This window comes from Alosa pseudoharengus, unplaced genomic scaffold (assembly GCF_046254945.1).
Source record: "Alosa pseudoharengus isolate Yale_2024_CS ecotype anadromous, Long Island Sound unplaced genomic scaffold, YU_APseudo_1.1 YU_APseudo_1.1_scf_1, whole genome shotgun sequence".
Classification (NCBI taxonomy): domain Eukaryota; kingdom Metazoa; phylum Chordata; class Actinopteri; order Clupeiformes; family Clupeidae; genus Alosa; species Alosa pseudoharengus.
Genome location: NW_027468564.1, coordinates 21,210,596 through 21,233,206, shown reverse-complemented (window position 1 = coordinate 21,233,206; position 22,611 = coordinate 21,210,596). Strand labels below are relative to the sequence as shown.

Genomic DNA, 22,611 nt, shown 5'->3' with positions numbered 1-22,611 from the left:
TTCACCAAAATTCTCACAGACAATGTTTAGACAAAGCCTCACAAAAGTTATCAAAAGAATTTGGATATGTTGTTCCATTTCAGAGATATAGGCTAATAAAGTTCGACCACTCAGCCCATTTCTCCTATATCACCTATATTCCTATATGAGTAATTTTTTTTCTTGAATAACAACCATACAACCATCATTAGGTGGATACCATTAACAGTGCACATTTTCAGATATGTACTCTTTTTTATAAAGCCCTTAATTCTATTGTCAAATGTATGCTAGGAATTTTCTTGATGTTGTGTGTTTGCCAACACACATTTTCACCATTTGAATGTGACTGCTGAATGTGTATGATTGTCAGTGGCAGAGTGGGATAATGCCTAGTGCTGGTGTTTGTTAGGTTGAGAGTTCGAATCCTGCTAGAGCTTTAGGCTCAAGATGCACATGCTATTGGTTATTGAAGATTCACACTATTGAACAGCACCTGAATGACATCAGACAATTAACATTCACACTCATTAGTTGCCAAGAATCAGAATGCCGACACACTCTATGACATATAGGGGAACTTCTTTGTTTACTATTTTTCCTTCATCATTAAGTCTATCATATTTATATTTCATCCATTACTGTTCTTCTCTATAAATGTCTAATTGCCCCAGAATATCCAAAAGTTTTCAGGTTTATTTTTTCAGGAAAGCCCTTCATTTTATTGTCAAATATATACTTGGAGTTTTTCTTGTGTGTTTACCAACACACATTTTCACCATGTGAATGTGACTACCCAATATGTAGGATTGTCAGTGGCTCAGTGGGATAATGCCTAGTGCTGGTGTTTGTTAGATTAGGTTGAGGGTTCGAATCCCCGGTAGTGCTTTAGGCTCTAGCTCGAATACTATTGGTTATTGAAGATTCACACCATTGAACAGCACCTGAATGACATCAGGCAATCAACATTCACACTCATTACTTGCCAAGAATCAGAATGCCGACACACTCTATGACATATAGGGGAACTTCTTTGTTTACTATTTTTCCTTCATCATTAAGTCTATCATATTTATATTTCATCCATTACTGTTCTTCTCTATAAATGTCTAATTGCCCCAGAATATCCAAAAGTTTTCAGGTGTATTTTTTCAGGAAAGCCCTTCATTTTATTGTCAAATATATACTTGGAGTTTTTCTTGTGTGTTTACCAACACACATTTTCACCATGTGAATGTGACTACCCAATATGTAGGATTGTCAGTGGCTCAGTGGGATAATGCCTAGTGCTGGTGTTTGTTAGGTTGAGGGTTCGAATCCCCGGTAGTGCTTTAGGCTCTAGCTCGAATACTATTGGTTATTGAAGATTCACACCATTGAACAGCACCTGAATGACATCAGGCAATCAACATTCACACTCATTACACACTGCTGGTGTTTGTTAGGTTGAGAGTTCGAATCCTGCTAGAGCTTGAAGCTCAAGATGCACATGCTATTGGTTATTGAAGATTGACACCATTGAACAGCACCTGAATGACATCAGGCAATTAACATTCACACTCATTAGTTGCCAAGAATCAGAATGCCGACACACTCTATGACATATAGGGGAACTTCTTTGTTTACTATTTTTCCTTCATCATTAAGTCTATCATATTTATATTTCATCCATTACTGTTCTCTATAAATGTCTAATTGCCCCAGAATATCCAAAAGTTTTCAGGTGTACTCTTTCAGGAAAGCCCTTCATTTTATTGTCAAATATATACTTGGAGTTTTTCTTGTGTGTTTACCAATACACATTTTCACCATGTGAATGTGACTGGCAAAGATGTAGGATTGACAGTGGCTTAGTGGGATAATGCCTTGTACTGGTCATCCTTATGTTGAGTGTTCAAATCCCACCTGAAGCATTAGTGTTAAAATACTGTTGGGTTGTGGAGGTTAGCATACTAGAATGGAATGCTGTTGGGTTGTGGAGGTTAGCACACTATAACATTACAGCATTACAGCTACTTGTCAATATGGACTTGTAGTGCAAGGCAAGTATAACTGTATAATTATACGCTGTTTATCTTATTGACTCCGACACAGAACCCACCACCACAAATACAATTCAATTCTGTGGGAAACACTGCCTTCCATTATCAAACCCTTCATCTTATCCACAACAAATAAATAGTCCTGTAGAATGAAGTATTGTTAGAATACTGTTGGGTTGTGGAGGTTAGCACACTATAATGTTATAGCACAGGGTAATCCTAATTTTATTCATCAAATTTATTCCAATCCAACTCAAAAGTTTTAAACGACACAAAGTGAAGGTTTTATCCAGATCAAAACCAAGAATAGATTATGTGATCTAATCCAATTTCAGGATCCTTGTTTCCCTTTGAACAACCCATTTTCAAGATTTGATCCAATCCGATAGCTGAAATCCGGTAACTGAAATCCGATAACCGAAATCCGATCACGTTTCTTTTGAACAATTGTGCCCAAACAATCAAAGCATATGTAAAACTAAAAAGCTATGCCATCATGTTCGTTTTGCTCGGACCCCGTAAATCACCGCTTGCGGTTATATTTATTATTATTATTATTATTATTCCGCCATTGAAGTCAATGGCAGCCTATAGAACCGTCTGGCAAAAAGTTCTGAAATTTGGCACACTGATTGGAGACAGTCCAATGATTCATTTCATCAAGTTTCATGTCGGCACCTCCAGCGCTCTAGCGCCACCAACAGGCCAAAGTTGGACTTGCGTTCACGCACGTAACTTCTGACCCGTATGGCCGATTGTCAAAAATGAGGTATCGTTGGATTCCTTGGGCCAAGCAGAGTTCAACGCACCCTATGACGTCATTTTCCGCCATGATGGATTTTCCGCCATTTTGGATTTTATCAAAAACACTAAAATGTCTTCTTTGGTCACAAATTTTGTCCAATCGACACCAAACTTCACACACATCATCTACAGAACACACTACTTTAAGGAATTACTTTTTGTCTTCGGAAATGAAACCGTTCGCCCGTAACAGCCAATCAAAATTTGTGGCGAAGCCGCCAAACAGGAAGTGAACTCATATCTCAGCAACCCTTTCATGTATCATAACCAAACGTAGTATATAGACTACTGACCCCATCAGGAGGAAGCTCAAACATTTTGGTAACCTTTGACCTCTAGGGGGCGCTGCAATTAAGACACATGCCTTTTGGCCTGTAGCTGCTGTTGTGCTTAGAATTAAAATGCACTAGTGGTGTCTGACAATACTGTGGAAGGTGCTTAGGTAAACAGAGGACAACTTGTGACATCAACATAATTGATTTGGCCGCCATATTGGATTTAATCAAAAACATGAATAAGTATTCGCAAGTCACAAATTTCAGCCGATCCTCACCAAAATTGGCAGAGACCATCTTCAGACCATGCCTTATCAGTGTATTTTTTTCTGGAACAATTGACAGAAGCGTTCGCCAGTAACAGCCAATCGAAATTTGCGGCGAAGCCGCCAAACAGGAAGTGAGCTCATATCTCAGCAACGCTTTCATGTATCGAAACCAAACTTAGTACATGGTCCTCAGGACCAACCAGGAGGACGCTCAAGAAATTTGGTGACCTTTGACCTTTAGGGGGCTCTGTAATTGGCAAAAATGGATTTTGGCCTGTAGTTGCTGCATTATTCTGCAATGGAGGTCAATGGCAGCCCATAGAACCGTCTGGTTCATCCTGATGATGCACAAATAATTTGATGACCTTTGACCTCTATTGGGGCATTGAAATCACAGCAAGCATGATCATATCTCAATCGATCTTTTATTTTTGATGTGAAACTATTGACAGCGAGTTCCATCCAGTTAATTCTAATGCGTGCGTGCAAGGGTGGGGCGGGGTGGGACGGGCAGGGGCGATTGCGGCGGTGGGTTGGCTGGGTGAGGGGGCGGCGACACTCAGCCCTGGTTCAGCCACACAAAATCAGTTATGTTTTGATGTGAAACTTGACCTTGTAACTCAGCCAATCTTGGGTTGTTTGACATGGAACTTGCTGTGACTGCTTGATGCTATATGCCTGATGCCACGGCATTGAGTTTCATGCCAAATCTGGACTGCTGAACTGCCTGCTTGGCCCCCACATTGCTGCTTGCAGCTATATTTATTATTATTAGGGGTCCGAGCAGCGTAGCTGCAGGAACCCTATTGTTTCTGTACCGTTCATTTTTTGGCCAAAATTCTGTAAAAGTCATACTGCAGCCTAAACCGTAACTCCAAAACTCTTGAAATTTTCAGGTATGGTTACCAGTACCCCCCTCTACCCATAACCCAAAATTTGGGGTACTGCACCCAAAGGTGGCGCTATTGAAAAAAAAAGTTAATTATGCTTATTTCTCCTTACCAGATTCACCTAGACTCAAAATTCTTTCAGAATATTAATCTCTAAACTCAGATGCATCTTTTTGGCCCTGGTCTTATGGTCTACAAATGTTTACTTTTTCCACAATTTCATGGAAAAGCCAAACATTATAAAAAGTTTCACACTCTTCAAAAATAATCGAATCTTCACCAAAATTCTTACAGACAATGTTTAGACCAAGCCTCACAAAAGTTATCGCTCAGAATTTTGATATTTTGTTCCATTTCAGAGATATAGGCCAATAAAGTTAGACCACTTAGGCCTTTTTTCCTAGATCACCTATATTCCTATAAACCGTAAGTCCTAGAAACTTGACATTTTCAAGTATTGTTACCAGTACCCCCCACTACCCATAACCCAAATTTGGGGTACTGCACCCAAAGGTGGCGCTCTTGTCAAAAACGCTTATTTCTCCTTACCAGATTCACCTAGACTCAAAATTATTTCATCATATTAATCTCTACATTCAGATGCATCTTTTTCACCCTGGTCTTATGCTCTAAAAATGTTTACTTTTGCCACAATTTCAGAGAAAAGCCAAGCATCATAAAAAGTTTCACAGGCTTCAAAAATTATCAAATCTTCACCAAAATTCTCACAGACAATGTTTAGACAAAGCCTCACAAAAGTTATCAAAAGAATTTGGATATGTTGTTCCATTTCAGAGATATAGGCTAATAAAGTTCGACCACTCAGCCCATTTCTCCTATATCACCTATATTCCTATATGAGTAATTTTTTTTTCTTGGATAACAACCATACAACCATCATTAGGTGGATACCATTAACAGTGCACATTTTCAGATATGTACTCTTTTTTATAAAGCCCTTAATTCTATTGTCAAATGTATGCTAGGAATTTTCTTGATGTTGTGTGTTTGCCAACACACATTTTCACCATTTGAATGTGACTGCTCAATGTGTATGATTGTCAGTGGCTGAGTGGGATAATGCCTAGTGCTGGTGTTTGTTAGGTTGAGAGTTCGAATCCTGCTAGAGCTTTAGGCTCAAGATGCACATGCTATTGGTTATTGAAGATTCACACTATTGAACAGCACCTGAATGACATCAGACAATTAACATTCACACTCATTAGTTGCCAAGAATCAGAATGCCGACACACTCTTTGACATATAGGGAAACTTCTTTGTTTACTATTTTTCCTTCATCATTAAGTCTATCATATTTATATTTCATCCATTACTGTTCTTCTCTATAAATGTCTAATTGCCCCAGAATATCCAAAAGTTTTCAGGTGTACTCTTTCAGGAAAGCCCTTCATTTTATTGTCAAATGTATACTTGGAGTTTTTCTTGTGTGTTTACCAACACACATTTTCACCATTTGAATGTGACTGCTGAATGTGTATGATTGTCAGTGGCAGAGTGGGATAATGCCTAGTGCCGGTGTTTGTTAGGTTGAGAGTTCGAATCCTGCTAGAGCTTTAGGCTCAAGATGCACATGCTATTGGTTATTGAAGATTCACACTATTGAACAGCACCTGAATGACATCAGACAATTAACATTCACACTCATTAGTTGCCAAGAATCAGAATGCCGACACACTCTATGACATATAGGGGAACTTCTTTGTTTACTATTTTTCCTTCATCATTAAGTCTATCATATTTATATTTCATCCATTACTGTTCTTCTCTATAAATGTCTAATTGCCCCAGAATATCCAAAAGTTTTCAGGTGTATTTTTTCAGGAAAGCCCTTCATTTTATTGTCAAATATATACTTGGAGTTTTTCTTGTGTGTTTACCAACACACATTTTCACCATGTGAATGTGACTACCCAATATGTAGGATTGTCAGTGGCTCAGTGGGATAATGCCTAGTGCTGGTGTTTGTTAAATTAGGTTGAGGGTTCGAATCCCCGGTATTGCTTTAGGCTCTAGCTCGAATACTATTGGTTATTGAAGATTCACACCATTGAACAGCACCTGAATGACATCAGGCAATCAACATTCACACTCATTAGTTGCCAAGAATCAGAATGCCGACACACTCTATGACATATAGGGGAACTTCTTTGTTTACTATTTTTCCTTCATCATTAAGTCTATCATATTTATATTTCATCCATTACTGTTCTTCTCTATAAATGTCTAATTGCCCCAGAATATCCAAAAGTTTTCAGGTGTATTTTTTCAGGAAAGCCCTTCATTTTATTGTCAAATATATACTTGGAGTTTTTCTTGTGTGTTTACCCAAACACATTTTCACCATGTGAATGTGACTACCCAATATGTAGGATTGTCAGTGGCTCAGTGGGATAATGCCTAGTGCTGGTGTTTGTTAGGTTGAGGGTTCGAATCCCCGGTAGTGCTTTAGGCTCTAGCTCGAATACTATTGGTTATTGAAGATTCACACCATTGAACAGCACCTGAATGACATCAGGCAATCAACATTCACACTCATCAGTTGCCAAGAATCAGAATGCCGAGACACTCTATGACATTCAGGGGAACTTCTTTGTTTACTATTTTTCCTTCATCATTAAGTCTATCATATTTATATTTAATCTATTAGTGTTCATCTCTACAAATGTCTAATCGCCCCTCCATGCTTGGAGTTTTTCTTGTGTGTTTACCAATACACATTTTCACCATGTGAATGTGACTGGCCAACATGTAGGATTGACAGTGGCTCAGTGGGATAATGCCTTGTACTGGTGATCCTTAGGTTGAGAGTTCAAATCCCACTTGAAGCATTAGTGGGTTGTGGATGTTAGCATACTACAATAGAATGCTGTTGGGTTGTGGAGGATAACACACTATAACATTACAGCTACTAGTCAATATGGACTTGTAGTGCAAGGCAAGTATTACTGTATAATTATAAGCTGTAGCCTAAAATTATTTGTTATTCTTATAATATTTGTCATTTCTTATACATATTTAGTCGGCTCTTCCACTTGACAGAACAACTCTATATCGGTTAAGGATGTCACGCATGAAACAATGCTGCAGAAACACGAAAATACGACTTTGAGTTTAGTAGGCTATAATTTTCAGTTCCTGTTTATCTATTGCACAATGGGTAATAATTTAAAGGAATCATGTTGCAGTCTTGTAAATAGTGACCCTGCAAGATCCCTAGTCATTGCAAAATCATAGTCTGTGACTTAAAACTCTACTACTTGTCTTTAGATGTGAGAGGGTCTGAGACTGTAGTCTTTCAAAAATCTTTTCCAAATCTTTGCAAATCTTTCCAAAGTTTACCCGCTGGGAAACCCTGTAGCTCCGGAGCAGGGGCTCAGACCAGGATAAATTGTTTGCTCGCCCTCAGTTAGCTCTTTTGTTCATCTCAACCCAGCACTCCAGTGTGTCCTGCTCTGTGTGCGTCTTTGAGTTAACGTAAGTCATCACTTTAATCACCCTCACTATGACTTTTGTGATGTTTATCAGTTTGTAGAGTAGCTCTGCCATCATGTGTAAAGTTAAGGTCTTTGTTTGTTGGTTTGGTGTGTTGGAGTCCCATGTGAGAGATGATTAGGTGATGTTGGTTGACTTGGGATGTCAAGTATTGTTTAGTTGTACCTTATATAGCCATATGATTTCAGTTTATTGTTCAAATGTCAATTGGTTTGTTTGTGAGTTGGGATCTGTACTGATTTACCCCATTTCACTGATTACTCCATTTTCTGTTTGTTTCCTCTTTGATGCAGCACACATACAAGTAAAGAACAAAAGAACAGATGAATTGAAACTCAAATAAAGTTAACTTGTGTTGCACCGAAACCTGCCATCTCCGTGTCATTACTCCATACAATTGAGCCTTCTGAGTCACACCATTGAACAGCACCTGAATGACATCAGGCAATTAACATTCACACTCATTACACACTGCTGGTGTTTGTTCGAATCCTGCTAGAGCTTGAAGCTCAAGATGCACATGCTTTTGGTTATTGAAGATTCACACCATTGAACAGCACCTGAATGACATCAGGCAATTAACATTCACACTCATTAGTTGCCAAGAATCAGAATGCCGACACTCTATGACATATAGGGGAACTTCTTTGTTTACTATTTTTCCTTCATCATTAAGTCTATCATATTTATATTTCATCCATTACTGTTCTCTATAAATGTCTAATTGCCCCAGAATATCCAATTTTTCTTGAATAACAACCATACAACCATCATTAGGTGGATACCATTAACAGTGCACATTTTCAGATCTGTACTCTTTTTTTATAAAGCCCTTAATTCTATTGTCAAATGTATGCTAGGAATTTTCTTGATGTGTGTTTGCCAACACACATTTTCACCATGTGAATGTGACTGCCTAATATGTAGCATTGTCAGTGGCTCAGTGGGATAATGCCTAGTGCTGGTGTTTGTTAAATTAGGTTGAGGGTTCGAATCCCCGGTAGTGCTTTAGGCTCTAGCTCGAATACTATTGGTTATTGAAGATTCACACCATTGAACAGCACCTGAATGACATCAGGCAATCAACATTCACACTCATTAGTTGCCAAGAATCAGAATGCCGACACACTCTATGACATATAGGGGAACTTCTTTGTTTACTATTTTTCCTTCATCATTAAGTCTATCATATTTATATTTCATCCATTACTGTTCTTCTCTATAAATGTCTAATTGCCCCAGAATATCCAAAAGTTTTCAGGTGTATTTCTTCAGGAAAGCCCTTCATTTTATTGTCAGATATATACTTGGAGTTTTTCTTGTGTGTTTACCAACACACATTTTCACCATGTGAATGTGACTACCCAATATGTAGGATTGTCAGTGGCTCAGTGGGATAATGCCTAGTGCTGGTGTTTGTTAGGTTGAGGGTTCGAATCCCTGGTAGTGCTTTAGGCTCTAGCTCGAATACTATTGGTTATTGAAGATTCACACCATTGAACAGCACCTGAATGACATCAGGCAATCAACATTCACACTCATCAGTTGCCAAGAATCAGAATGCCGAGACACTCTATGACATTCAGGGGAACTTCTTTGTTTACTATTTTTCCTTCATCATTAAGTCTATCATATTTATATTTAATCTATTAGTGTTCATCTCTACAAATGTCTAATCGCCCCTCCATGCTTGGAGTTTTTCTTGTGTGTTTACCAATACACATTTTCACCATGTGAATGTGACTGGCCAACATGTAGGATTGACAGTGGCTCAGTGGGATAATGCCTTGTACTGGTGATCCTTAGGTTGAGAGTTCAAATCCCACTTGAAGCATTAGTGGGTTGTGGATGTTAGCATACTACAATAGAATGCTGTTGGGTTGTGGAGGATCACACACTATAACATTACAGCTACTTGTCAATATGGACTTGTAGTGCAAGGCAAGTATTACTGTATAATTATAAGCTGTAGCCTATAATTATTTGTTATTCTTATAATATTTGTCATTTCTTATACATATTTAGTCGGCTCTTCCACTTGACAGAACAACTCTATATCGGTTAAGGATGTCACGCATGAAACAATGCTGCAGAAACATGAAAATACGACTGAGTTTAGTAGGCTATAATTTTCAGTTCCTGTTTATCTATTGCACAATGGGTAATAATTTAAAGGAATCATGTTGCAGTCTTGTAAATAGTGACCCTGCAAGATCCCTAGTCATTGCAAAATCATAGTCTGTGACTTAAAACTCTACTACTTGTCTTTAGATGTGAGAGGGTCTGAGACTGTAGTCTTTCAAAAATCTTTTCCAAATCTTTGCAAATCTTTCCAAAGTTTACCCGCTGGGAAACCCTGTAGCTCCGGAGCAGGGGCTCAGACCAGGATAAATTGTTTGCTCGCCCTCAGTTCGCTCTTTTGTTCATCTCAACCCAGCACTCTAGTGTGTCCTGCTCTGTGTGCGTCTTTAAGTTAACGTAAGTCATCACTTTAATCACCCTCACTATGACTTTTGTGATGTTTATCAGTTTGTAGAGTAGCTCTGCCATCATGTGTAAAGTTAAGGTCTTTGTTTGTTGGTTTGGTGTGTTGGAGTCCCATGTGAGAGATGATTAGGTGATGTTGGTTGACTTGGGATGTCAAGTATTGTTTAGTTGTACCTTATATAGCCATATGATTTCAGTTTATTGTTCAAATGTCAATTGGTTTGTTTGTGAGTTGGGATCTGTACTGATTTACCCCATTTCACTGATTACTCCATTTTCTGTTTGTTTCCTCTTTGATGCAGCACACATACAAGTAAAGAAGAAAAGAACAGATGGATTGAAACTCAAATAAAGTTAACTTGTGTTGCACCGAAACCTGCCATCTCCGTGTCATCACTCCATACCATTGAGCCTTCTGAGTCACACCATTGAACAGCACCTGAATGACATCAGGCAATTAACATTCACACTCATTACACACTGCTGGTGTTTGTTAGGTTGAGAGTTCAAATCCTGCTAGAGCTTGAAGCTCAAGATGCACATGCTATTGGTTATTGAAGATTGACACCATTGAACAGCACCTGAATGACATCAGGCAACACTCATTAGTTGCCAAGAATCAGAATGCCGACACACTCTATGACATATAGGGGAACTTCTTTGTTTACTATTTTTCCTTCATCATTAAGTCTATCATATTTATATTTCATCCATTACTGTTCTTCTCTATAAATGTCTAATTGCCCCAGAATATCCAAAAGTTTTCAGGTGTACTCTTTCAGGAAAGCCCTTCATTTTATTGTCAAATGTATACTTGGAGTTTTTCTTGTGTGTTTACCAACACACATTTTCACCATGTGAATGTGACTGCCTAATATGTCGGATTGTTAGTGGCTCAGAGGGATAATGCCTAGTGCTGGTGTTTGTTAGGTTGAGAGTTCGAATCCTGCTAGAGCTTTAGGCTCAAGATGCACATGCTATTGGTTATTGAAGAGTCACACCATTGAACAGCACCTGAATGACATCAGGCAATCGACATTCACACTCATTAGTTGCCAAGAATCAGAATGCCGACACTCGAAGACATATAGGGGAACTTCTTTGTTTACTATTTTTCCTTCATCATTAAGTCTATCATATTTATATTTCATCCATTACTGTTCTTCTCTACAAATGTCTAATTGTCACAGAATTTCCAAACGTTTTCAGGTGTTCTCTTTCAGGAAAGCCCTTCATTTTATCGTCAAATGTATACTTGGAGTTTTTCTTGTGTGTTTACCAATACACATTTTCACCATGTGAATGTGACTGGCAAAGATGTAGGATTGACAGTGGCTTAGTCGGATAATGCCTTGTACTGGTCATCCTTATGTTGAGTGTTCAAATCCCACCTGAAGCATTAGTGTTAAAATACTGTTGGGTTGTGGAGGTTAGCATACTAGAATAGAATGCTGTTGGGTTGTGGAGGTTAGCACACTATAACATTACAGCATGACAGCTACTTGTCAATATGGACTTGTAGTGCAAGGCAAGTATAACTGTATAATTATACGCTGTTTATCTTATTGACTCCGACACAGAACCCACCACCACAAATACAATTCAATTCTGTGGGAAACACTGCCTTCCATTATCAAACCCTTCATCTTATCCACAACAAATAAATAGTCCTGTAGAATCAAGTATTGTTAGAATACTGTTGGGATGTGGAGGTTAGCACACTATAATGTTACAGCACAGGGTAATCCTAATTTTATGCATCAAATTTATTCCAATCCAACTCAAAAGTTTTGAACGACACAAAGTGAAGGTTTTATCCAGATCAAAACCAAGAATAGATTATGTGATCTAATCCAATTTCAGGATCCTTGTTTCCCTTTGAACAACCCATTTTCAAGATTTGATCCAATCCGATAGCTGAAATCCGGTAACTGAAATCCGATAACCGAAATCCGATCACGTTTCTTTTGAACAATTGTGCCCAAACAATCAAAGCATATGTAAAACTAAAAAGCTATGCCATCATGTTCGTTTTGCTCGGACCCCGTAAATCACCGCTTGCGGTTATATTTATTATTTATTATTGTTATTCTACTTTTTTGCTTTCCTGTTTTTGAGGTAGTTAACGTGGTCGAAAATTCTTGAAATTTGGCACACACGTCAGGTGTCACGCAACGCAGTTAGGTACAAGAGCTTGACCCCGGGCGTGGCCCAGGGACTCGCTAGCGCCCCCTTAGGTGACTGATCCCGTGGTTGACATATATTTTGAGGTGGTTAACAAGGTTGAAAAGTCTTGAAATTTGACACACACATCAGGTGTCACACAAAGCAGCTAGGTAAAAAAGCTTGGCCCCGGGTATGGCCCAGAGACTCGCTAGCGCCCCCTTACGCCCCCTTAGATGACTGATCCCGTGGTGGGCATATACTTTCAGCTACACATACCAAATTTGGTAGGTGTCTGTATCTCCCCAAGATGAACAACTTTCGTATGTACAATGCATTAGCCACGCCCAACAGGAAGTGAGGTATTTGGGATTTTGTGCAGACTAATATGTGATGAAATATGTGATGAATTATGATGCCAAAAGAGGTGCTTCCCATGGGTGAAAACGCATGAAATTTGGCACACACATCAAGTGATACAGTTAATAGACAGGGATAAAAGCTTGGCACCGGGCGTTGCCTAGGAACTCCATAGCGCCCCCTTATGTCACTGTGACTTGTGGTTGGCATATAGTTTTAGATACACACACCAAATTTGGTGGGTGTATGTAACTCTCAAAAACAAACAACTTTTGTATTAACATGCCATTAGCCACGCCCACAGGAAGTGAGGTAATTGAGATTTTGTGCGTTGTGGACATGATCAATTTTAACGCACTCCTCCTAGACGATTGATCCGATTCATGTCAAAGTTGGTATACATGACGCCGAGATGTTCCTGATTATAAATTGTGAAGCCTTTTTTTGATATGTTGTAATTTGACGAAATGGCGAAATTATTAATTGTAATGCCCTTCCACATAAACAATAAATGTGTCATAATTCACCATGCATGGCTTGAAATGTTTTAAATTTCACAGGTCATTGAAGACCATGTTAATGATAATATTCACATGCCCATAATGCATGTTTGGCATAGCGCCACCAACTGGCAACAGAAAGAATGACAATTATACTAATGTCACATGATCAATTTGAACATACTCCTCCTAGACGGTTTGTCAGATTCATTTGAAATTTGGCAAACATTATGCCAAGATGTCGCTGACGTTAAAATGTGAGGGGATTTTTGATATGTAATATATTTGATATGATTTTAATATCTCACCACATAAACAGGAAATGTGTCATAAATCACAGTGCATTGAATGAATGGTCTGAAACTTCTCAGTTTAATAGATATCATGATTATGATGATATCCAGACACCCAACGGGCCTGCCTGGCATAGCGCCACCACCTGGCCAAGTAGGAAATGTGCCAGGAATGGACAATGCCTTAAGTGATTGATCTGAAACTTTATAAAATATTGGATATCATTATTGTGATGATATTCACATGCATAATTCACAGGCCTAGCATAGCGCCACCATCTGGCCAAGCCGGAAATGTGCCAGAAATGCTCTATGCTTTGAATAAATTGTCTGAAACTTCTCAGGTTAATAGATATTATGATTATGATGATATCCAGACACCCAATGGGCCTGCCTGGCATAGCGCCACCACCTGGTCAAGCAGGAAATATGCCAGAAATGGACAATGCCTTAAGTGATTGATCTGAAAGTTTACAAAAAATGTGGATATCATTATTGTGATGATATTCACATGTGTAATTTCCATGCCTAACATAGCGCCACCATCTGGCCAACAAAAAAGTGTATCAGAAATGTTCTTTGCTTAAAATGAATGGTCTGATATTTCTCAGGTTAATATATATTATGATTATGATGACACCCAATGGGCCTGCCTTGCATTGCGCCCCCACCTGGCCAAGCAAGTACATGTGGCAGAAAATAAAATACAAAAACAAATAGCACACGCATCAAATATGTACATTTAACAAATGCACCACGTCGGTGCTTTGTTCGATTCCGACATGTCACGGGTTGTGGCCCGCAGGTGCTCGGGCCCGCCATTGCCGCTTGCGGCTATATTTAGGGCCCGAGCACCGAAGGGCGGAAGGCCCTATTGTTTTTGTAAGGATTATTATTATTATTATTATTATTATTATTATTATTATTATATTAACTTTGTCTCAGAGCGTTTTCCTTTTTTGAGGTGGTTAACATGGTCGAAAACTCTTGAAATTTGGCACACATATCAGGTGTCACGCAAAGCAGTTAGGTACAAGAGCTTGGCCCTGGGCGTGGCCCAGGGACTCAGTAGCGCCCCCTTAGGTGATTGAGGCAGTGGTTGGCACATACTTTCAGCTAGACGCATCAAATTCGGTAGGTGTGTGTATCTCCCCAAGATGAACAACTTTCGTATGTACAATGCATTAGCCACGCCCAACAGGAAGTGAGGTATTTGGGATTTTGTGCGGACTAAAATGTGATGAATTGTGATGCCAGAAGACGTTCTTCCCATCGGTGAAAACGCATGAAATTTGGCACACACGTCAAGAGGTACCATGAATACACAGGGGAAAAGCCTTGGCACTGGGCTTGGCTCAGGAACTCCATAGCGCCCCCTTATGTCACTGTGACTTGTGGTTGGCATATAGTTTTAGATACACACACCAAATTTGGTGGGTGTATGTAACTCCCAAAAACAAACAACTTTTGTATTAACATGCCATTAGCCACGCCCACAGGAAGTGAAGTAATTGAGATTTTGTGCGTTGTGGACATGATCAATTTTAACGTACTCCTCCTAGACGGTTGATCCGATTCATGTCAAAGTTGGTATACATGACGCCGAGATGTTCCTGATGATAAATTGTGAAGCGTTTTTTTGATATGTTGTAATTTGACGAAATGGCGAAATTATTAATTTTAATACCCTTCCACATAAACAATAAATGTGTCATAATTCACCATGCATGGCTTGAAATGTTTTAAATTTCACAGGTTATTGAAGACCATGTTAATGATAATATTCACATACCCATAATGCATGTTTGGCATAGCGCCACCAACTGGCAACAGAAAGAATGACAATTATACTGATGTCACATGATCAATTTGAACATACTCCTCCTAGACGGTTTGTCAGATTCATTTGAAATTTGGCAAACATTATGCCAAGATGTCGCTGATGTTAAATTGTGAAGGTATTTTTGAATGTTGTGATATATTTGATATGATTTTAATATCTCACCACATAAACAGGAAATTTGTCATAAATCACAGTGCATTGAATGAATGGTCTGAAACTTCTCAGGTTAATAGATATCATGATTATGATGATATCCAGACACCCAATGGGCCTGCCTGGCATAGCGCCACCATCTGGCCAAGCAGGAAATGTGCCAGAAATGGAAAATGCCTTAAGTGATTGATCTGAAACTTTATAAAATATTGGATATCATTATTATGATGATATTCACATGCGTAATTCACAGGCCTAGCATAGCGCCACCATCTGGCCAAGCAGGAAATGTGTCAGAAATGCTCTATGCTTTGAATAAATGGTCTGAAACTTCTCAGGTTAATAGATATTATGATTATGATGATATCCAGACACCCAATGGGCCTGCCTGGCATAGCGCCACCACCTGGTCAAGCAGGAAATGTGCCAGAAATGGACAATACCTTAAGTGATTGATCTGAAAGTTTACAAACATTTTGGATATCATTATTGTGATGATATTCACATGTGTAATTTCAATGCCTAACACAGCGCCACCATCTGGCCAACCAAAAAGTGTATCAGAAATGTTCTTTGCTTAAAATGAATGGTCTGAAATTTCTCAGGTTAATATATATTATGATTATGATGACACCCAATGGGCCTGCCTTGCATTAAGCCCCCACCTGGCCAAGCGAGTAAATGTGGCAGAAAATAAAATACAAAAACAAATAGCCCACGCATCAAATATGTACATTTCAGAAACTCACCACGTCGGTGCTTTGTTGGATTCCGACATGTCACGGGTTGCGGCCCGCAGGTGCTCGGGCCCGCCATTGCCGCTTGCGGCTATATTTATAAAGTGTTACTCAAAACGGTTGTGAAACTAGGAATGTAACTGAAGTTTTCTGTTTCTAAAATACATACTGAAGGTCTGTGCTGATTCTCCAGGATGATTGTTGCTCACACATAGTTGATAAACTACTTGTGAATATTCTAGGTCAATTTCTTAATTTCATGGAGTCAGATTAATCGTAGTTTCTCGCAATTTACCACTGCTTCACTGTTATGTCCTAATGTTCAAGACACATTTAAACCTTTCCTTGCTGTTCGACTGTTATGTTGATGTGGCTCTTTTAAACCATCAGGAAATACATGACTATGAATAAATGTCAATCACCAACCTTAATGTCTGCAGTTTGCAGTGGGGACTAGACAGTCCTTTAGAAAGAAGCTGAACTCCAGAATCTCCCAGGTTGTTGTCACTTAGGTCCAGCTCTAACAGGGAGTTTGGAGACTGCAGAACTGAGGCCACAAGCACACATGACTTATCTGTGAGTTTGCATCCAGCAAGTCTGTAAGACAGTTTGACAAAATGCAAATTATTAGTCATTAATGATAAAGAAGGATAATGTTTATAAATTCTCCGTATAAATAAATATAATGGATGAATACTGTATTTTAATGTCATATACTGCTATGGTACACTCTAAAAAGTGATGTGTTAAAAATTACACAAATTGTGTAGAATTGCAACACGTCTGTTGAGTGTGCTCAGGGACAACACATTTTGTGTCAATTTCAACACAGAAAATGTGTGAAAGGTGAAGGACAGATTTCAGCTAAATGATGATGATGATAATAATAATAATAATAATAATAATAATAATAATTCATTTTATTGGTAACAGTTTTTACATTCACAAGACATCTCAAAATGCTATAGGATACAAATGATTAAAAACAGTAAAGGCAAGTAAAAAAAATATTAGGTTACTATAAAAGGCAGCAGCCATCGAGGTTAAAATCAACAGTTAGCCAGATTAATTAAAAATCATATACTCTGCTGAAAAGAAATGTTTTAAGTGCCCGTTTAAAACTGTCCATAGAGTGTGGAACTGTCTCACAATCTCACAGGATGAATACTCTAATTTAATGTCATATACTGCTATGGTACACTCTAAAAAGTGATGTGTTAAAAATTACACAAATTGTGTAGAATTGCAACACGTCTGTTGAGTGTGCTCAGGGACAACACATTTTGTGTCAATTTCAACACAGAAAATGTGTGAAAGGTGAAGGACAGATTTCAGCTAAATGATGATAATAATAATAATAATAATAATAATAATAATTCATTTTATTTGTAACGGTTGATGATGGACAAAACTCTCTCAGGAAAACAAAACAGTTGTGAAACTAGGAATGTAACTGAAGTTTTCTGTTTCTAGAGTACATACTGAAGGGCTTCAACTTTATTGTGAGGATCCTCCAGTGTAGCAGATAACAGCTTCTGTGCTGATTCTCCAGGATAATTGCCATTCATATTCAGCTCTTTCACACAGGAGGGGTTTAACATCAGGGCCAGAGCCAGACAAACATATCCTTCATCTGAGATACCACAATTACTGAGCCTGAGAGAGAGAGAGAGACAGAGAGAGAGAGAGAGAGAGATGACAAACTGTATTAATCCTGACAAGTGTGTCTAGATACTCACGGTGCATCTGTGAATGGAGGTGCGTCTTTGCGACAGTGTCCACTAAGCATGCCATGCTTATTTCGACCCTCTGCCCAACATAGCTGGAGGTGCCAGTGGCAATAGTGATGATAGTACCCGTAATGGACGTAAGTTCCATCGATTGTGATGGGAAACGTGAACTCACTGGCTAATAAGACTGACGAACTGGATGCCCTGGTAAGAAACCAGAAGTTGTACAGGGAATGTAGTTTGTTATGCTTCACGGAGACGTGGCTAACAAGCCATATCCCTACTTCTAACGTTGAGCTGCCTGGCTTCAGTGTAGCTCGTTTGGACAGAGACTGTAAACTTTCTGGCAAAAAGAAGGGAGGCGGACTGGTGCTGTACATTAACAATAGATGGTGCAATCCCGGGCATGTAACAGTAAAGGAGACTGTATGCTGTAAGGATGTGGAGTTATTAGCGGTTAGTCTCCATCCGTACTACACATCTTCAATTTGAGCCTACGCCTTGGACAAGTTCCAACACTGTGGAAGACATCATGTCTCACCCCTGTCCCTAAGAAGCCACACCCTAGTGAGCTTAATGACTACAGACCTGTCGCTCTTACATCACATGTGATGAAGACAATGGAACGATTGGTCTTAGGCATGCTCAGACCCCAGGTACGCCATGCACTAGACCCATTACAGTTTGCTTACCAGGAGAAAGTGGGCGTGGACGATGCATCACTTATCTTCTACACAGGACACATTCCCACCTGGACAAGGGGAAAAGTGCTGTGAGAATCATGTTCTTTGATTTCTCAAGTGCTTTTAACACCATCCAGCCCCTCAGATTGGGAGACAAGCTCTTGCAGATGGGTGTGGATGCTCACCTGGTAACCTGGATTACAGATTACCTGACCGAGCGACCACAGTTCGTCAGACTGAAGAACTGTCTCTCTGACACTGTGATCTGCAGCATCGGAGCGCCACAGGGAACTGTGCTCTCTCCAGTCCTGTTCACCCTGTACACATCTGACTTCTGCTACAACACCGAGTCATGCCACATGCAGAAGTTTTCTGATGATACTGCAATTGTGGGGTGTATCAGGAACGGGCAGGAGGAGGAGTACAGGAGCCTGGTGGAGGACTTTGTGCAATGGTGCAAACTCAATCATCTTCAACTTAACAGTTCAAAGACCAAGGAGATGGTGGTGGATTTCCGCAGGTCTAAGCCCACTCTGCTACCAGTCCACATTGATGGGGTCAATGTGGAGGTGGTTAGCACCTACAAGTATCTGGGTCTCCACCTGGACAATAAACTGGACTGGTCAGCCAACACTGATGCACTCTACAAGAAAGGGCAGAGCAGGCTGTACTTCCTGAGGAGGCTGCGGTCCTTCAATGTGTGCAGTAAGCTCCTCAGGATGTTCATAGAGTTGGATGTCTCGAGACCGGTCTTGGTCTCGAGACCGGTCTCGAGACCACTTTTACGTGGTCTCGGTCTTGTCACAGTCTCGACCGTCTTTGGTCTTGGTCTTGTCTTGGTCTCGGATCCCTCGGTCTTGTCTTGGTCTCATTGTCTTGGTCTTGCGGTCTCGGGTCGACATAGTGGTCGGGAGATTTGCAACAAATATGTCCATGATACAAAACATAACATATGATAATGGAACATTAAATTATTTCGCCTTTCACGCCCTTCAAATGCAACCTTTCAAATGCAACCAATCAATGACATACATGTATTTTGTTGTGATTAAGAAACTGGCGCTCATCCAATCAAAAGACGCAAGTGTAGCCAGCGCGAAACGTTAGGTTTACGTCGTAGCTGTCAGTCTCAGTCAGACCTAGTAATAATAATGTCAGCGAATTCCGCCATCCTTAAATTTGCATTCACGGAACATAAAGAAATTTGCAGTCCAGGGGCAAGAAAGAAGCATTCTACAAAATGCAAGTTTTGCAAAGTCTCTCTCTCTCATCATTGTCATGCAATTGCTATAGCCTAAATAGTTTATCTCACCCAGTCTACGAAAACATTTACAGTGAGTGAGCTCACAGTTACACACATTCATGACATGCTCTGTCTCTGCATTGTTCTGTCTGTAGTTGAAATAATACCTTCTTAAATTTAATTTAAACTGGGACTGAACCTCTTACCCCAGCAGGGTTCTCAAGTCTCACGCAATGGGCGTGAGACACACGCAATTCAACAAGTTCACACGCTCACACACCATTGCATTTCTCACGCAGAAATATTACTAGGGATGTCAAGGTATCTGCATAATTATTAGAGGAGGCGCAGGGATACGAGAGGATTTCTCGCAGGGTTCAGAACTAGCGCACCACTCACCAGCAAAATCAAAAAAATAAATAGCCACCGACATACAATCAAAAAATAGTAGGCTATTCGTTGTATCCGGGTAAAATTCCAAAATAGCACATCCCCTCCCTACAACCACCTTATGCTTGTGTGGGGTTACACGTTTAAGATTTCAAAACTGCACCAACATTCTTTTTATTCAGAAATTCAACTGTCTGTCATTTGGTAAACCAGCCTATACTTATGGTACTTTACAGGGTGTGTAAATCAAGCCTTTTCACAAACATTTGGCCTAGCCTACTTTATGGCAAAATTATTTCTTATCTATAAACTAAACTTAACTGTCGGTCATTAAGAAAACCTAATGATTGTGTCGTTATAGCTTTGTGTAAGCCAGACATCAGCAACGTTCATTTTACACGACCAATCACTCTCGTGGCTGCCTGCACTTTCCCTGTCATCACGGCTGCAACTTTCGCACTCGTTTGTGCTTTTTAGCGCCGTGTTCATCAGGTCCCGGGACACCCATCTGATCCTCCATGGACCATGTCAACAATGAATGAAAATTAGCTTATTATTAACGAGTGTTATCAATTTGAGCGAGTATGCTACACATAGGCCTACATTTTTTTCTAAACATACAGGACTGCTGCAGACAATGACCTGCCAACCACCATAATGTATAATGAACTTGCTATCCTCGGTTTCGGCATGCACATGCTTAGTCTAATGATTCAGTGACAATATAGGCTACTCAAGTGAATAAAGCAATTAGCCTAATAAATAAAATATTTGTCTCACTCAGTACATATAGGCCTACATCTGGTAAATTGGTGAGCCATAGAATATCCCAGCGCCACGATTATTATATTTCAAGATTCCAATCTATCCCACCTAAATTATGAAAAGTTATTTCTACTGACATGCTTCCTGGTGACATAAAAAAACAAATGGTTTCCCTTGATAAGGCTGACATAAGAGACATAGGCTATGCATTATACTTTCCCAGACAAAAACAAGATATAGGATGTATAGATTACAATGACAAATTCAAGTCTCAAAGGGTTAATGCTTCTTTCCAATTTTTTTTTATAATTAGTGAGTGAGTGCACCCCCCCCCCCCCAATCTCACTCCAAGCTGAGCTCAAAACTTGAGAACCCTGCCCCAGTATGCTGCTCTTATTCAATTGATGCAAGTTATGGTGTAACACCAGAGACTTTCTAATGTGGAGACACAGCACTCAAAAAATCCTCCATAGAAATGCATGGGGCTAGTTTGCAACGTTGTGTATACATTGAGCGAATCATGTGGTGTGAGTTGACTACTTTGAGCCAATTATGTGCTGTGTTGTGCAGACATTGTGCCAATCATGTGTGAACTCGACACTGGAGCACGGTTGGTGTGGTGAAGCCTTGCGCACGTGCATTTCTGCTGATTAGGATGCCCGATGAGTACCCAAAAAGCGTTGCAATATGGCCGCCGAGTGGAGGGACATGCCTAAAAGGACTTTGGTAACACTAGCTCGCTAGCTGTTTTTTTTTTGTTTTTTTGGTCTCGGTCTTGGTCTCGGTCTCGTCTCGACTTTGTCTTGGTCTTGACTCAGTCTGTCTTGGCCTTGGTCTCGTCTTGGTCTCGGTCTTGATACCCTCTGGTCTTGGTAGTGTCTTGGTCTCGGTTTAGGCGGTCTTGACTACAAGTCTAGGATGTTCTACCAGTCTGTTGTTGCCAGCGTCCTCTTCTATGCAGTAGTATGCTGGGGAGGAAGCACAAGGAAGAAGGATGTGGGGCGAATTGACAGGCTGGTAAGGAAAGCTGGCTCTGTAATGGGAGCTGAACTGGAGTGCATCACTTCACTATCTGACAAAAGGACCCTGAACAAACTGATCAACATCTTGGAAAATGAGTGTCACCCACTCCACAGCACTATTGTTAAGCAGAAGAGCCTGATCAGCTGGAGACTTCGCTCACTGCCTTGCACAACTGACAGACTGAGAAAGTCATTTGTCCCCAGGGCCATTGAACTGTTCAATGCCTCACTTAAGGGAAGAGGAGAGATAGACTTTTCTGCATAGTCTGCCTGCCTCTTCACCCCCTCCATGTTTGGTACTGTCTGTCCACTAGCCACTTATACCACTGTCTTTACGCCTCACTGTTTGCGTGCTATATTAGCACATTAGCACATATGCATAACCCCCCCCTCCATGCCACAGCAAACTGTGGCCACACTTATACATTTTCTTAATAGTTAAATATATAGATATATAGACTTTACTTTAT

At 39.9% G+C, this 22,611-nt stretch overlaps 1 protein-coding gene across 4 annotated transcripts in view; it reads right to left on the bottom strand.

Moving 5' to 3' along the window:
• The window catches only part of LOC143123202 (uncharacterized), a 168,268-nt gene that overhangs the window by 84,701 nt on the left and 60,956 nt on the right, over positions 1-22,611 (bottom strand). For 2 of the 4 annotated variants that reach the window (XM_076284409.1, XM_076284417.1), the window contains 2 exons: positions 17,791-17,964; positions 16,735-16,905 (listed from right to left, as the gene is read on the bottom strand). The exons of the other annotated variants lie outside the window; for them this stretch is intronic. In XM_076284409.1, coding sequence (XP_076140524.1) covers positions 16,735-16,905; positions 17,791-17,964 — 345 coding nt within the window. The remainder of the gene's footprint in view (positions 1-16,734; positions 16,906-17,790; positions 17,965-22,611) is intronic. 4 annotated transcript variants of the gene reach the window in all.